Raw genomic sequence first — 16,934 nt, 5'->3', positions numbered from 1 at the left:
GCCCCCCCCCCCCCCAGTGCAGCCAACCATATGGTGCAAAGAGGGTCAGAGGCCCCAGTTCCGCTCCCAAGGTCCATGCCCCCCATCCCTATTGAACTCAATGGCACAACGTGCTCCCTATTGACTCCAATGGGAGCGGGAAGGGACGCTTCTCTCCCCTCGCCCCCTCTTTTGGGGCGCAGGCGCAGTGGCGTGAGGAAAACGAGTCATTCTAGCTGTGCGCGTGCGCAGTGAGGCCGGGAGGCTGGCGGGCCAGGGCGTTGGGAGCGAGCGCTCCCCTCTCCCTTCCCTCCTCCCCCCCCAGGCCGAGAGTGCGCCTGCGCCAGGCTTGGCGGCGGTGTGAGAGGGAGCGGGGAGAGCGGAGCCGCCACAGAGCGCGAGAGAGCGCGAGGGGGAGGGGGCGCCGCGCTGCCGCCGCTGCTGAGGGGAGCCAGGAGCGGAGCGCAGCCCGCCGGCACCGGAGCAGGGCGCCCCGAGGGATGGTGTCCGCCGCCGCCGCGAGGGGAGGCAGCTCCTGGCACTAGGGCACAGGCCGGGGCGCGGGGGGGCCGGCGCGGCGCAGCATGGTCCGGGAAACCAGGCACCTCTGGGTGGGCAACTTACCGGAGAACGTGCGCGAGGAGAAGATCATCGAGCACTTCAAGCGGTGAGTGAACGGGGGGCGGGCTGCTCATGGGGGGCAGGAGGGGCCCCTAATCCGGGGGGGGGGAGCGTAAGGGGGTTTCTCCGCCAGGGTCTGTGCGCGCTGCGTCCCCAGTGCATGAGCTGGGGGGGATCTGCGTGTGGCTCCCCCCCTTCCTGGGCACGGAGCTGTTACGGGAGGGGGCACGGTCTGTGCATGCCCCCCGCTGCCCCAGAGTAGCCCAGGAGCTTGGAGAAAACAGGGTCTTCTATGGCTTCCCCTCACCCAGCATGGAGCCGGCGGTGAAGGGATGGGAAGATCTGTCTCAGGGTATCATAGCAACTCCTGCGGATACTCACCCCCATGGACTGTGTGTGGAAATCGCTCTGATCCCAGGCGAGAAGGGGTGTGTGTGTATGTGGGGGGGGGGGGGTTGTGGGTGTCAGAGGAGAACAAAAATATCTATACGCGTCCCTGCACCGCGGTGAAGATCTTTGTGGTCTCCTGTAAGATAAAATCCTGGAGGTTTATAATGCGGAAGGAGCTTTCTGGAGAAATATTGGAGCCTCGCAGAGCCGAGGACTGGCAGGAGCAAAAACACCCATGGATGGAAAAGCCGGATGAAAAGAGGGAGTTCGCTATTTTCTACGTGGATGGGATATTTTGTGAGGTACAATATATTGGAAACAATTTTTAACCTCAGAGGCTGCTCATCTTCCTTCTTGGTGCCATCGTTTTAAAAATCCTTTCTCAGTGTTTAAATGAAGAGGGTTTTTGTTTTACATTTTTTTCCTCATATCAACCCATTCCATTACTGAAGGTAGCTGGATACCTTGCACTCAGGTGTGAGCAAGTGATTGTGACCCCCGTGCATCTTTGGTTAGATGCTTTATAATGAAATTAACCAAGAGGTTTCTAAAGTGAATGGTGGGAACTTAAGTGCTTGGAAATACAAAGGTGAAACTGAAGATCACAGAAATGCTTGAAGAAGCCAACTCCCAGTGGATCCTTTCACTGAGAAACAGTGTTCTGGAATTTATAATACTGGAGTGTGGACTGGTATTGTTTTAGAGAGACAAGGTGGGTGAGGTAATACCTTTTATTGGACCAACTTCTGTTGGCGAAAGGGTCAAGCTTACACAGAGCTCTTCAGAGCTGGTATTGTTTTTTACATTTATAAATTCCATATTCTCTCGCTATATATATTCTGTAACTCCAATCACATAGGCCATAATGGAACAGTAGTTTGCATGCTTTTATATTTTTCCTCACCTCTTCATATTTTTCTCTTAAAATATGAAAGCATAAAAAAAGGGTTGTGTTCATCTGTCTGGTCTCAGTGGTATTTAACCAAATAGTTTGTTTTATCTGTTTTGAGGGATTACATTTAGTGGGTGGAAGATTAAACAGTGCTTTTTGGAAGTGTCATTATAAGGTAAACAAACTGCACTAGAACCTTGTTAAAAGAGTAATAAGGAAAAAAGAAATAAGTTCTAGATGTACATTATAAATAGCCAGGATTGGGTCTATTCTCACACTCCTAAAGGGTTCTTAAACTTCTTTTTAATCTTCCTTACTTCTGCTTAGCGTAGGAATATTACAGAGCGTCCTTAATAGTGAGTCACCATGGGAAAAATAGACTTGGTTACTAACACATGAGGAGCTTGGACAGGGAAATGGAAGAAGGAGCAGGAGAACTGCCCTATGGCTATTTTAATGGAAGATTATTTTCGTTGTTGCTTGATCTTCGATATTAAATCTTCATCTTGAAAGCGTGCATGTCTGCATGTAAAGCAGGGTTTGTGAATAGTAAGCTCATTCATAACCACTTAAACTAGACATAGTGTGTGTGCGCGTGCGTCCATTTGTGATCAGTCCCCCATTATTTTAAACTAGGAAGTGAATAAAGCAAGAGATTGTGATTTGAATCAGGAATTAGGCAGCGTTATTTAGTAAGAATTGTTAGCTGGGCTTTCCCCACTTGCTTCCCTTAAAATCCTTGTATATGAAATATTTAATTTATAGGAGAATGAGCAGATTTAATGCATGTTGCTGGAGTGGATATATGTAAAATGATTTGTGTTAGTATTTTGCTCTCAGTCATCTTCCCCATAAGAGATGTCTGTCTTGTCATTGCACTGTTTTCAGTGGATGGGAAATTCACATGCACAAGTGTGCAAACACGTGCATTGCAGCATTTGCTGATCAGTGACATGCTGCTAGCCTTGGCAACTCTATCTATCCGAGAGAGCATTTGCATGCTTTCTGGTGTGTCCCTTTTATAGTGCAGAGGCAGGGAGAGGGAAGGAGGAAACATTCAAAGAGAGATTTCTTTTCAAGTGGTGGATGGTACAGCGGTCTGGCTTGTGTGAATGACTTTCTAAAATGGCGGCTAGTACTCAGTTTATGTGGGAAAGAGCAGAGCAGATCTCCTACTTCACAGAAGGAGGTGGGGAAACTGCAAAAGGAGGCAGCAGCAGGAGCTGCGTAGCAAGAGGCTTCGCTAGGCTCCCTGATCATAACTGAATTTAGTTGCAAGACTTTTATTTTCCTTTGCACACCTTAGACTGTCAAGAAATGAGTAGAGTTCATGGGGTGTGTGTGTGTGTACACAAAGATGTGATCTATAAAGGAGTCCCATCGGGTCTTTTTAGGCACTAACCAGATGGTTTGGTAGAGGCTTATTCCTGATATATTCATACTTACATAGTGTTCAAATTTGGATTGTATGAGGAGTGTAAATTTTGTGATAGGACGGGTCAGAAAATGAATCGGAAATGGTTTAAAACTAGATAGGAGCATGATAGTTACTCAGAACGGGGAGGAAATTCAGCCATACGGATCTGTTAACATTGCATGAAAACTAAAGAAAACAACACCTCTCTGCCTTTGGAACCCTGATCATTAATTACTTTGATAATATGAATCAAAAGTTCATATTCCTATCATTAAGGCTTATACACAGAACATTTACTTTGATCTTCATGGTAGTGAGAGTCTGTATTAACCATAATTTTAGTTACGTAGGTGATCAGGGAATAAACAAACACTTTGGTTACTCTAGAGTATATATTCTAAAACTTAGTTCCAAGCATGATTGAATTTAAATAGCAAAGATGAGGAGTACTCAAATAAAATTGAAAATTTGGCATTCTGATATTTTTCCTTTTTTCACATGACATTTTTAAAGCAGAAAAAAGTTGCCATGGTACTGTTGCTTAGAGATCGATCAGGAAAATGGCAGGATCTGAATTAATTGCTTTTTTTGTTTTTATCTTTCTGAATTTTGATCAGTGGTTTTGGAAGGAAATGCACATAGCTTAGGCAAAACCTTTCATTTCTGCACAACTTGAGTCGTCTTTAGAATTTAGATTTTTAGCTGCTTCTTAAACAAAAATCCCACTCCCAAACCATGCATTTATATATATGTACACACACACCCTCCAAATCAGTAATAGGGGTGTGAAAATCTAAACATTTGGCCACTGATCTAGGTATTAGTTTAATATTTTTATTTAATACCGTACATTGTTTTGTTACTAAATATTTGTTGCTTAAATTACTAAATATTTGTTGCTTAAAATATCTTTTGAATGAAGTTTCAGTTAGCAGCGGGATCATCAAGGGTACTGTATGTGCACAATAGAGCAAGCCTTTCTTTGTATGTTGGTTAGTTGAGTGGGGGAAGGGACAAGTTACCCAATAATTGTATTGCAGTCTTGTTTTATTGTGGCAGAAGCTTAGCTTTGCTGGACATATACATATGAAAGGCAGCTGCCTGAGCTTGGATATGTAATGTATAAAGTTGGCTTCTTGGAAAGACCGGGTCTTTAGTTTGGAGCTCTTTTCAGATTTAGCTGATCTTGGCTAAATCAAGTTCCCACCCATCCCCCAGTCTGAGAACAGGAAAGCATATGCAAAGAAGCTGACCGAGCAGTATTACAAAGTTGTAGTTACAGAAGCAGAAAAGAGAATTTGTCAAAAATATATCACTATAATAAATATTAGATACAGCCAAGGAATAGCCAATGTCAGTTATATATGGAATTTCAGTGTACCAGTGTTTATACTCGTTTTTCCAGTTGTTACCTGTAAAATATATTGCCATTTTCATATATAAGCATATGTGTAAATTAAATCTTTTTTGCAATTACAATCTCACGCTAAATATTTATTTTCAATACTGTACTGTAACTGAAATGGCTAGTTTTAAGAAGATACAGTAAGTGTACTGAGTGGGAGAGACTTTCATTTTTATTAATTGTAACTTAAGGAAATTTTGCTCACTTTGGTTTGCAGTCTCTTTCTTCATATTTTGGGAGAGGTTTATCTAGGCATAAATATAAATGCTTTGTAGCAGCAGTTTCTTCCAATATTTTATCTATACTGGTCTTTTAAAATTCAGTTTTCTTTTGCATAAATTGAAGCTATATTCTTAAATTGGAGGAGAATAGTGGAGTTGTCAAGAATTGTGACTGATGGTTGACTTTTGTGCACAGAATGTCTTTAAATTTTTTTTTTCAAAGCGTATTTCTGTCTTGCTGTTTTGAAGAGGTTGCTGATAAATTACCATTTGCAAATTTAAAAATATTTGGGCCAGCTTATGTGTGCACACACTGTATTTATGTATTTTTCATATAGGCTTCAAAATATACAATTACTGACTGATTACATTGCATTTTCCATTGTATCTCAGACCTTTTCTTTAAACTCTTGCAAGGCTTTAAACTAGCACAGGAAATCAGGGAAGCTTGTTCTTGAAATAGTATATTTCATGTTATGATCTCTGATGCTGGAATTCAGTCTTCATTAAAACAGAATATTTAGCTGTGAGTGAAGGTGTTTCTTCATTGCAATAATTAAAATGAACCCAGATTATTGCACTCTTGAATGGTAGAAAAAAAGCATTCACCATTACTGAAACAGATGCCCAGCAGCTTGCAGAACAAGGAGACTAAATATAGTAACATTTGTCCATAGCACAAATGCCACTCTTCCATGTTTTCTCCCTGTTTTTCCCTTAGGTTATCCAAAGACCTGTTGCTTTGCCCTCAACTATTTGCATTTTAAATGGAAAAGACCAATGAGACTCTTTAAATCATTAGGGGTCATATTATTTTGATATGGACACTTTTTTATTGTGTGGGAAATATTAGCCTGTGCAATGGGAAGATGTTCTCGGAGCCAATATTGTGAGTTTAAAGAAACACAAATACTATTTATATTGTAGTTCTTAAAGTTACAGCTCAAAAAAGGCCTAATGCAAATATTTTACATAACTGTTAATGTTGTTCTAAGCACGTTTTAGAAACCTTGTGTTCTTTGGCTTCAGGTTGTCTTAATTTCATGTGGAGGGCAAGGTAGAAATAGAATCTATTATTTAACAATGCATATCCTTTGAAATATTGTTACACTTTGAAGAGTCAGTCTGCATTGTGGAGATTCCGTGTTTATTTTCATTTACTTCCATATCTCATTTTGCTAAGTTTATTAAAAAAAAAAATAAAATTTTCTAATGGCAAATAGTGCAAACTCATTCTAGCATTGTAACATAAAGTCAAGTTGTGTGCTTTATGGCTTATGAGTCACCACTGGTAAATGAAGATTATACAGTTGAAGTTGGTCAACAATTCTGTGAATGGTGTAAGGGGCAGAATAGAATCCAGTGTGGTCTCCAATGGCTGTATTGGCTCTGTACTGCTAACCAGAGCAAACTTTGCTTTGTCAGAATGCCAGGCAGATATGATCTGGAATGTGTACAGGGCTCAGAAATAATGGTAGTTTCTTACTCAACAGTTCTAACGCAGATGCTTTTCTGAACATGGCATTGGCAGTCTTTGCTATTGATTTAAATGAGAACAGGATTGGGCCAATAATAATAGTAGGAGTAATAGTTTTCCTAGTAAAATTCTCCAACCATGAAACCAAAGTACTATGTTCTCAGGTCTGCAAAACAAGTTTTGTTACTTATAATTAGCAGTGGTACTTTGGGACATCAGTTCAAATGTAAACATAAAGATGACCTCACTAAATCAACTGTATATTCAAAATAAAACTGAACATTCCTTTCCAGGCGTAATATTTGGGAATTTTTTTTTTTTAATAAAAGAGGGTCATAGTGAATTCTGATTATGTTGTCTTATTTTGAATGAAATAACATAGAATTTTGTGGCTTGTTTTTAACTTCAAACAAGTAAAAGTGCTTTTGTATTTCATTAACAATCCCCACATCAGCAGTGAAACTTGTGAGTGGTTTATGGCTATATTTCCTTGTTGAAAGCAGCCATTAAGCACATTTTAAAGTAAGTGCTGAAGCATATTTTAAAGGTGGGCTTTCTTGGGGTGCAGGGAGGGAGGAATAAAGCTAAAGATAGGATGTATTTTTATTTCAGTAGTACCTGGAGTCTCTGGTCAATATCAAGGCCCACCTTTGTTGAGCACTGTACATATGCATAGTAAGACAGTCCCAAATAAGAAGAATTTAAAATATAGATAGAGAAGATGGAGAAAAAGGTGGGAGAGAGTAAATAGATAGTATTCCCATTTTTCAGGTGAGGAGCTGAGAGATTAAATGACTTCTCAAGATCACTGAGGAAACCTCTGAGTTGAATTGAACCCAGCTCTCGTGAGTCTCAGTCCAGTGCCTTAAACCACAAGACCTACTTTTTCTCAAATAGGTTTTTCCCATTGCTAAGGCTATGTCATCAGAATTTGTGGCTTAGAGGTATGAATAAACAACCCCCCAAGTGACATAACTCCCAGTGATGTAAGTGGTGGTATGGATAGCGCTATGTCAGCAGAAAAGCTTCTCCCGCCGATATAGCTTCTCTTCTACCAGTCACGTAGTGATTTTATTATGCCGAGGAAAGAGTTGTCTCCCATTGGCATGGAGCATCTTTGCCAGATGTGCTGCTGCAATGTATGTGCCTTAAGTGTTGAATGAAGCCTCATTTGACTATATCTATGAGGCAGTCAGTGTTACTGGTGCCAGTGGAGTTTCTCCTGTTTCTTTATCATTTTGACTTAATCTCCTAAACTTCTTCTGCTGTGCATTTGTTCCTAACTAAGCTTGATCCCCTGAAGGCCATGGGCACTGATTTCTAAATATCCTTTTAGGTTTCTGTGATGGAGTTGCTAGGCATATTGTCAAGTGGTTCTGTCTGCAGCTACTGACCTCTTCCCGAAGACTTAGTCATTTCAGGGATGTTCTTCAATAGCTTATGATCTGTGAATTTTCCAGCTCCTTCAAAGTGGCCCCCGCTTCAAAAATAGTGAAGAGCATTGGTTTAGATCATATTTAACTGCTAAATTTTGGTTCCATTGGGATAATTGTTGGACTCTGATTCCGTTTGGATCCTTTCTTAAATATTCATTATCATGCTGATTTGTGTTAATGGAAATGATTTCATCATAATTTTGAGTGTCTTGGGAGATGCACCGATATTAAATCCACTCTTCAACTTAAGATAATGGAATATTATTTACTTGAAAGTTTTAATGTTGCAGTACAAACAGAATCCTGATGCCATGTAATTTTACATGCAATGTAAACTCATGTAAAGCTCTTTGGGCATGTGACTCTGTCATCCTAAGGTGAATTCATATGTGGGCCGTGGCTCCACTAAGGGGAAAAAAGTGTGTTCTTACCTTGTCCACTAACAAGTAATAAACACAAGGTAAAATCCTAGTGAAGGCAAAGTAGTTTGCAGTGTTTACTTCAAGCTGCTAACACGTGTGGCAGCTACAAACAGTCGTGTGTATGATTTTTACCGTGCATTAGTTAACACATGTTGGCTAACACAAAGTGAGAATGCACCTTGCTTTTTATTGAAGATGCACTGTAGAAATAGTGTTTTCTTACCATGTGTTAGCGAACGCATTCAGTTTGAAGAGAACACTAAAGGAGCAGTAATCAACAGTTACATGGATGATATAAACATGCAAGGAGGGGGAAATCTAAGTCAGACATAAGATTTTAGTAACCTAGAACTACATTAAATATTTTAGAGAAACAGGCATGTATTTCTCTCCGTGATAACGGATTACTCCAGATTCTTTACTATATAATCTTACATTTTTGGATTGCGTTGAGGTAGTCAGTGACTTCCTGCACCACCACTGATTCTACCAGCAAAAGGAAGAATCTAACCAAGAAGAGTGCTAGGTTGTCAGTAATATAGTATAAGGTAACCCATCTACTTAAAGCATGTCAGAGAGCATGTGAAGAGAGTTGGTCCATGAGTGCACATGGAAATTTCTTTTAATATTGAAAACTCAACTAACATCTGATAGAGTACTGTGATGAGCATAATTTATGCTTGAGGAGTAGGGTGTCTGCCAGGAGACCTAGGGACTTTCAGCATTACAGGAGGCCACACTCCATTTTCAAGAAACCTGTCCATATCCTAGCCATCCAGATATCAGTGTGCTCCCTAAGAATGTGCAACTGTTGTCTCTAAGAAATAGAGAAGATATGTGAGGTAATTTATTTTGTTGGGCCAACTTGTGTTGGTGAAAGAGACAAGCTTTTGCACTTACACCGACCTTTTTTTCAGGTTTGGAAAACTTACTCAGTGACCCATATACAAGTGTCACACTGTCATACAAGCTGGAACATATTGTTTAGCATAAGTGGCATCCATCAAGGGTTGAGATGATTATATATCCATATAGCTGTAGCACCTTCATGTTTTCCCAGCAACCCAGGACTGGCTTAATTAAATCCACTTCCAAAGTAGAAATAATCAATTTAAAAAGATTATTTCCTGGTGAATCCTTGAGGAAGTGGGGAAATGTCAGAACAAAGTTGTACAGATATTTCTGTCCCTTCTCCATATCTTTCACCGCTGTAGTGAAGAGCAGATTGCTTCATTCAAGGAGGAGGAGTTTGGAACTGAGACTTTAAGAAACTGCCTTGTGACAGTGGTGCTTTGTTGGTTGAGTTTTGTTTTTGCTACCCAGTGCCAACTAGCAAAAGCTGTCTTATTGGTTATTTAGTGCATTCTTCATTGGAGGGAGATTAATTGTGAGCTTTTATGGTGTTCTCAGATGACAATAACTGAAGAAAAAGGAAAATATTTAAACAGTGAAATGAGGAATAAATTAGAAAATATAACTATTTAATCACTATAATCTGATTTGTTTAGCCACCTCTTCAGCATGCCAATTTAAAACTCTTGGGAAATGTGATGCTGAAGCTGGGAAATCAAATATTGTACAACTGGTTAATGGCTTACATTCACAAGATCTTTGTGTTGTACTGTTGGCCATTGTAAATGGTTAGCTTTAGACAAAGGTCACTATTTTGTAAACTGGACTAACAAATAGCTTGCTTGTCATCTTTAAAACCTAATGATCATACTGCGATAATAGTGGGACTACAAAAGCGTTTCACCTCCCTGTTCGTTTGAAGTATTCTCAATCTCCTGTGGGTGGTTATCAATAATATTGGACTCCCCCAGTCTGACTAAAACTTCATTAATGCTGTTTTACAGTGATATCTTAGCGGTAGTGCTACTTTACTTAATGTGCTAATAGTGTCACAGCTTCAATATTTTGATGGTTTTTATTCAATCTACTGTACTTTATAATTGCAGCACATGTTATAAAATCTTGGAATGAAGGCATAAAAATGTAAACTTTTAAAGAGAGACCTGTCCATGTAACAAATCAAAACATAGTGGTCCTTAAAAACACAGCGCAACATTAAAGTCTTACTCGTAGACTTCAAGGTCAGAAAGGACCATCATGATCATCTAGTCTGACCTGCACATTGCAGGCCATAGAACCTCACCCACCCACTCCTGTAATAGATGAATAACCTCTGGCTGAGTTACCGAAGTCCTCAAATCATGGTTTAAAGACCTTAAATTACAGAGAATCCACCATTTACTAGTTTAAATCTGCAAGTGACCTCCAGGATTTCTGCCAGTCTGACCTGGAGGAAAATTCCTTCCCTACCCCAAATATGGCAAACTGTTAGACCCTGAGCATATGGGCAAGATCCAACAGCCAGATATCTGGGAAAGAATTCTGTAGTGTCCCATCACTGACCATTGTAGATATTTTCTTCTTTTTAAAGAATAAACTCCCATGTACCAAAGTAAAAGGACAACTAGAAACTAACCTGGTAACTGAATAAAATTGTTATTATGAAGACTGTATGAACTAATCTGAAACGTATTTCATAAAACAGAACTCTTGGAAATGTGCGTTGTTGTGTAAAATTATATTGTTGACTTCTGCTATACTTTTCTCAGACTCCTACATTACCAAGGACCCAACTCTTCAGTGTCAACCTAAAGGTAGGTTGTGACCTGGCCCAAGCCGGGGAAGCTAATGATCCAACCAGTGGACCAAATTTGGTGTTGAATCCTGGTAATGTGCCACCTGAGGCACCTTGTGCATACACTGAGTGGGGAATCATGAAATATTTAGTGTGCTTGAATTGGAAAAGTGTTTCTTTATTCTCTTAAAAACTAGCTACAAAAGCTCACAATGTAGGCAACATGGCATTTGACTTTCACGTGATCCAAGAGCCTTCATCAACTATATTAGCCATATAAACCAGAGGTCGACAACCTTTCAGAAGTGGTGTGCCGCATCTTCATTTATTCACTCTAATTTAAGGTTTCAAATGCCAGTAGTGCATTTTAACATTTTTAGAAGGTCTCTTTCTATAAATCTATAATATATATAACTAAAATATTGTATGTAAAGTAAATAAGGTTTTTAAAACGTTTAAGAAGCTTCATTTAAAATTAAATTAAAATGCAGAGCTCCCTGGACTGGTGGCCAGGACCTGAGCAGTGTGAGTGCCACTGCAAATCAGCTTGCGTGCTGCCTTCGGCACACGTGCCATAGGTTGCCTACCCTGATATAAACTTTTGTGTTAAAGGCAAAGGAAACTGTGCTTTTGTTTGCATTTTTTTTTAAAAAGGAACAGTATAACAAAGTATAACAGTGTATATATAACAGTACAACAACTTTGAAAAAATTTTAATTTTGTGAACTAATGCTAAAACTTTCTTGGTCTCATTTTTGATGTGATGTACTAAATGTGAGCCTAGTCACAAAACATTAACTTCTAAATCTTATCAACGCAATATTGGAACTGCTCAGCATAAACCATTTCAAAGCCAGAAGAGTGGCAGAGCTGTTTTGGCAGAATAATTGATCTCCAACATCATCTACTGCACCAAATGGGTTTACTTCCCTATATCCATAGCTGGAGACTGTACCAAATTGGTTGTAGGGACCTCACGTCCATGAGTTTGGGAGGATGATGGTAGGCATGTTAAAAAAATAAATATATGGAGATATACCTATGTCCTAGAACTGGAAGGCACCCCAAAGGTTCATTGAGTCCAGCCCTCTGCCTGGTCACTAGCAGGACCAAGTACTGATTTTACCCCACATCCCGAAGTGGCCCCCTCAAGGATTGAACTCACAACCCTGGGTTTAGCAGGCCCATACTCAAACCACTGAGCTATCCCCTCCCCCATACATAATTTGGAGTCAGATCTGGGTGCCAATTGGGTTTTCATCATTTAGTATTATGCGTATCAAATAAGTTCTCCTTTCTGAAATGGATCCTCCTTTAGCTTCTTCCAAAAGCACCAGTGATTTCAAATTTATAATTTCATTTAGCATATGTTGATTTTGGAGTGGTGTGAATTTGAGTGAGAGATCCATTCCCTCTAGATAGGTAAAAATATATAGCTTCCAATCAAACATGAGATTGAGCTAATATTAATGTCTCCACCACAGGGTGGATAAAAAGAATTTGGGAAAAATAACTGTATTTAAATCAACATGTATTTTAATTGTTACTCTTTCTTCCTGTTCTATAGTTGTAAATGACAAACCATGGATGTTTTGTACTTGATTATAGTTTGTAGAATTTCAGATTTTACATATTTTTTTCTAAGAAGTTTCAGATTTAAACTGCTCATCCATGCTACAAAAGACATGTAAAAGTCCTCATTAATCTTCTTACTGTGAGACCAACACCAACTCAAACAAAATTGATAGGCAACTAGCCTGTATTATATTGGCAAGCTACCTTCTGAGTGAATATTCATAAGTCAGTATAGCCTGGTTAAAGTATTTCAGCTTTCCTCCTCTTCCACTTAGGTTTGCAGTTTGCAGTCCATGGGGCTTGTGCTTTTAAGTTCCTTGGGTTGTTTTGAAAATACTGCTTAAATAGGCTCATAATCACATATTTAGGTGGGATTTCCAAAACCACCTAGCACACAGTGGCTGTGAACTGAGAAATAACTCTTTAAGTTTCAGGGTGATAGGGGAAGTTTTCCTCTTTGAATTGAAAATTGTGAAATTTCAGGAGTAGATGAACTTCCAGAATTCGTGACTACGCCTGCAAGTCCTGTGAATCATTGCACCTCTTCCTACTTAAGAAATGGCACAGAGGCTACCAAACTATCTTGGTTATAAGGCAGTTGGTTGATAACTTTTCCTATAAAGACCACTTTACAAAGATAACAGGAATGGATAGCCTCTCAACACCAATGAGCAATTTCTGGGAAGAAACTATTTTAATAGGTCCATGTGAAATCTTCCCTATAGCTAGGACCCTACCAAGTCCAGTGTCCATTTTGGTCAATTTCATGGCCATAGGATTTTAAAAATAGTAAATTTCATGATTTCAGCTATTTAAATCTGAAATTTCACTGTGTTGTAATTGTAGAGGTCCTGACCCAAAAAGGATTTGTGAGGTGGTCTCAAGGTTATTGTAGGAGGCATTGCAGTACTGCTACCCTTACTACTTCACTGCTGCTGGTGGCAGCACTGCCTTCAGAGCTGAGCAGCTGGAGAGTGGCTGCTGCTGGCTGGGAGCCCAGTTTTGAAAGCAGAGCTGCCACCATCAGCAGCGCAGAAGTAAGGATGGCATGGTATGTTACCACCCTTCTTCTGCACTGCTGCTTGCAGAGCTGGGCCCTCAGTCAGCTGCTGCCACTGTCTGGCTACCCAGCTCTGAAGGCAGAGGCACAGAAGTAAGAGTGACATGGTATGATATTGCCACCCTTCTGCTGCTGCCGGTGGGGTGCCACCTTCAGAGCTGGCAGCCTGGGTAACAGCTGCCACTCTCTGGTGACCCAGCTCTGAAATTAGCGCAGAAGTAAGGGTGGTAATACTATGACCTCCCTAAAATAACCTTGTGACTCCCCTGCAACTCTCTTTTGGGTCAGGACCCCAATTTGAGAAATGCTGCTCTCCTCCTTGAAATGTGCAAAGTATAGAGTAAAAGCACACACAAGACGAGATTTCACCATCTGATGCTTCTTTCTTGGCCATTAATTTAGAGAGAATGGAGAAGAATTACCTGGTGATTTTGGGGGTCCCCAGTGCTAGAGTCTCAGATGGTCAAGCCAGTTGGCACAACTGCAGTTTGTTGCAACAAGGGCTGGAAGCTAAATCCCTCTTTTTTCCTGTTTAATAGGGTAGAGCTGGGAATCACATTAGGAGAACCAAATGGACTACTCATGAAATAATAGGAATGTTATTTTGGGTTGTTATAAGGGTTGTTTTTTCTCCTCTCTGGGGATGTGGCTAAGACTCATGTAGGTCATGAACCACAGGTAACTTGTTTGGTAAAAGGCCTACTTTCAGATAAAAAGCACTATAAAAGTGGAAAGTCACAAAGCACTTTGCAAAACTAAGTAAGTAGTAGTATCTCCATTTTACAGATGGAGAAGTTACTTAATGTCTATGTACTACGACTTTCCCAGGATCATGTAATGGAAGATTGAAACTGAACCGTCTACTTGTTGCTCTTAACCACTCATTTAGAGTGCCTGTTCTAAAATTATACTAATTACCGATTAACACATTTATATTGTAGCTTTTTGGGGAAGGAGGAATCCTGAAACTTCACTATCATGAGATTGTCAAGTATCAGAGGGGTAGCCATGTTAGTCTGGATCTGTAAAAGCAGCAAAGAGTCCTGTGGCACCTTATGGACTAACAGACGTTTTGGAGCATGAGCTTTCGTGGGTGAATACCCACTTTGTCGGATGCATTATTTAAGATTATTACTTAAATATATTGAGCCAAGTTCCACTCTTGGAGGCGTGTACAACTTTGATTAGTGTTTCATATGTGTATAATGGAGGGCAGTGAGTACAGAGGCCCATCCCTGTTTGCCTAGTTGCATGTTCTCACGGCCTTGGTTTCTTCCATCAAAGCAAATTGCTTTTATGTATGGCATAGGAAGGTGTGGGGAGGGATAGCTCAGTGGTTTGAGCATTGGCCTGCTAAACCCAGGGTTGAGAGTTCAATCCTTAACAGGCCATTTAGGGATCTGGGGCAAAAAAAAAAGTTGGGGATTGGTCCTGCTTTGAGCAGGGGGTTGGATTAGATGACCTCCTAAATTCCCTTCCAACCCTAATATTCTATGTCCTGGCTCTTAAAGAACTATATTCCTTTTCCCCACACCACCATGTAAATTAATAGATCAAACAGTGTCAAAACATTCGCTGTTCTACCCATACACTTGATCATTATACTTCCCTTATGTATAATCATATTTCTAAAAGCTTTCCACCCCATCAAAAAGATGACTTTGTAACAGAAGTAAAACTAAAATCTTTCATGTGCTGACTTTGCAGTGTTCCTGATACATCTCCTGAAATGATATGTTAAATGAGAATTGTAAAGCAAAAATGAAAACAAAGTTCAGGAAAGATTTACTGTGTAGGGTGTCAAAGTATTTAGCACGTCATTCTTGGATAGCCCAGGTACAAAAAGTACCATTGACTGTCTATGCTGTGTTTTTTAATCTTCCATCAGTGCACCTCTGCTGATGGTGTGCTAGTGTGGACAGTGGACAGGTGTTTCCACTGACATGATGGTAAAAACACATGTGCCCTGACTCCTTAGTATGCCTACTGTTGATAGTCAAAGTTGAGAGATTTCCCACAGAAGACAACCCCCAAACAACCAACCATTGATAGCCATGGTGTCAATAAGGTTACAGAATGATACATTCTGAGACAATTCAAGCTGAAAATGAAAACCGAAGAAATGGATGACTTGCCCATCTGGCCTGATACAAGACTTTGCTAAATTTTTCCTCTGGCTCTACGCAACCTTTATATGCCCCATGAGCACTTTGGGAAGAGTGCATATGGCTAATTAGCTAGGCTAAGATAAAAGTGGGGAAGCTATATTAAAAATTCAGTTCGTCACATAAATCACCTTAATGGTTTTCATAAACTGATTCTTTAATGGTTGCTACTGTTGAAGTTGAGGGCTCCTCGAAGGATCATGCTTGGTGGGAGAAGTACTACTAGTGAGAACACCCTCAAGAACTGCTGTTTTTTGCTAAGGGCTGGCAGGGTGGATTCATTTAAATCAGGGAGATTTAGATCACCAAATTGAAAGCCTTGATTTAAATAATTGTTTTTAATTAACTTTTCCATTTGTACTTAATTCCTAAAGAAAGATGCATTCTCATTGGTTGAGATAAGCATTAAAACATGTTGATTTACAGCTAAGAGCCTTCACGTTATATTTGGTACATCTTTTTACTACCCAGGAGGGTACACTATAAGTATATATTTAAGCAATTATACGGTTTAATATTTTCAGATTCTATAAATTTTTCATTTTTAGTATGTTAGAAAATGGTGGTGAATATATTGCTTATTTACTAGATTAACTTTTTGCTCATGACTTGTGTCAAGCTGCATTAGGATGGTAACTGGAATTTATATGTTTTGTGTGTTCAATATTTTTATTGAACCAGAGTAAGCCCTTAATACAGTACATGAGCTATTGTGCGAATTGGTAAAGCTTGACCTCAAAAGTTGGATGTTTTTTCCCTGATTCTTTCTTTATATAGAAAAGTAGCCTTTAACTCAAAGTTTTTTGGATAGAGGCTCATGGACTTATGGATTTATTTTTTTTGTTTAAATGTTTTAAGAGTTTATAATTTTAGGCCTTATTTTTTGTATTAAATTCAGATTTCATTTTAAGTAAGTTTATTTGTAAAACAAGTTTATTATAACAACAAAATAAACATCAGTTTAAATAAGTTTTTCTTTATTTAAATAATGATTAATATTTATCCACCCTGGGGGCTGGAAGCTCCATAAAAGTCTCTGTAAACAAATTTTGGAAAAGCAGAGCTGGAAGAATATTGCTATCCAGAAGCACCGCTACTGGAAAACAGTAGGAATGGGATAATTAAAGGACTTCTCTGAATCATTGCCTTCATACTGTCTGTTCCCATAGTAAAATCAGGATGCTAGTGTTCCCATGATGTCAGTGGCTTTAATTCTTGCATGGTGTG

General features: G+C 39.6%; 1 protein-coding gene across 3 annotated transcripts in view; it reads left to right on the top strand.

Annotated features, from left to right (window-relative positions):
- The first annotated feature begins 472 nt into the window (after positions 1 to 472).
- Positions 473 to 16,934, top strand: part of SPEN (spen family transcriptional repressor) — a 100,010-nt gene continuing 83,548 nt past the window's right edge. For all 3 annotated transcript variants that reach the window (XM_075060345.1, XM_032787601.2, XM_032787600.2), the window contains exon 1: positions 473 to 646. In XM_075060345.1, the coding sequence (XP_074916446.1) occupies positions 564 to 646 (83 nt within the window). In that variant the 5' untranslated portion in view covers positions 473 to 563. The remainder of the gene's footprint in view (positions 647 to 16,934) is intronic.

This window comes from Chelonoidis abingdonii, chromosome 23 (genome assembly GCF_003597395.2).
Source record: "Chelonoidis abingdonii isolate Lonesome George chromosome 23, CheloAbing_2.0, whole genome shotgun sequence".
Lineage (NCBI taxonomy): Eukaryota > Metazoa > Chordata > Testudines > Testudinidae > Chelonoidis > Chelonoidis abingdonii.
The sequence above is the reverse complement of the archived record's forward strand: the minus strand, read 5'-3'. Positions and strand labels throughout refer to the sequence as shown.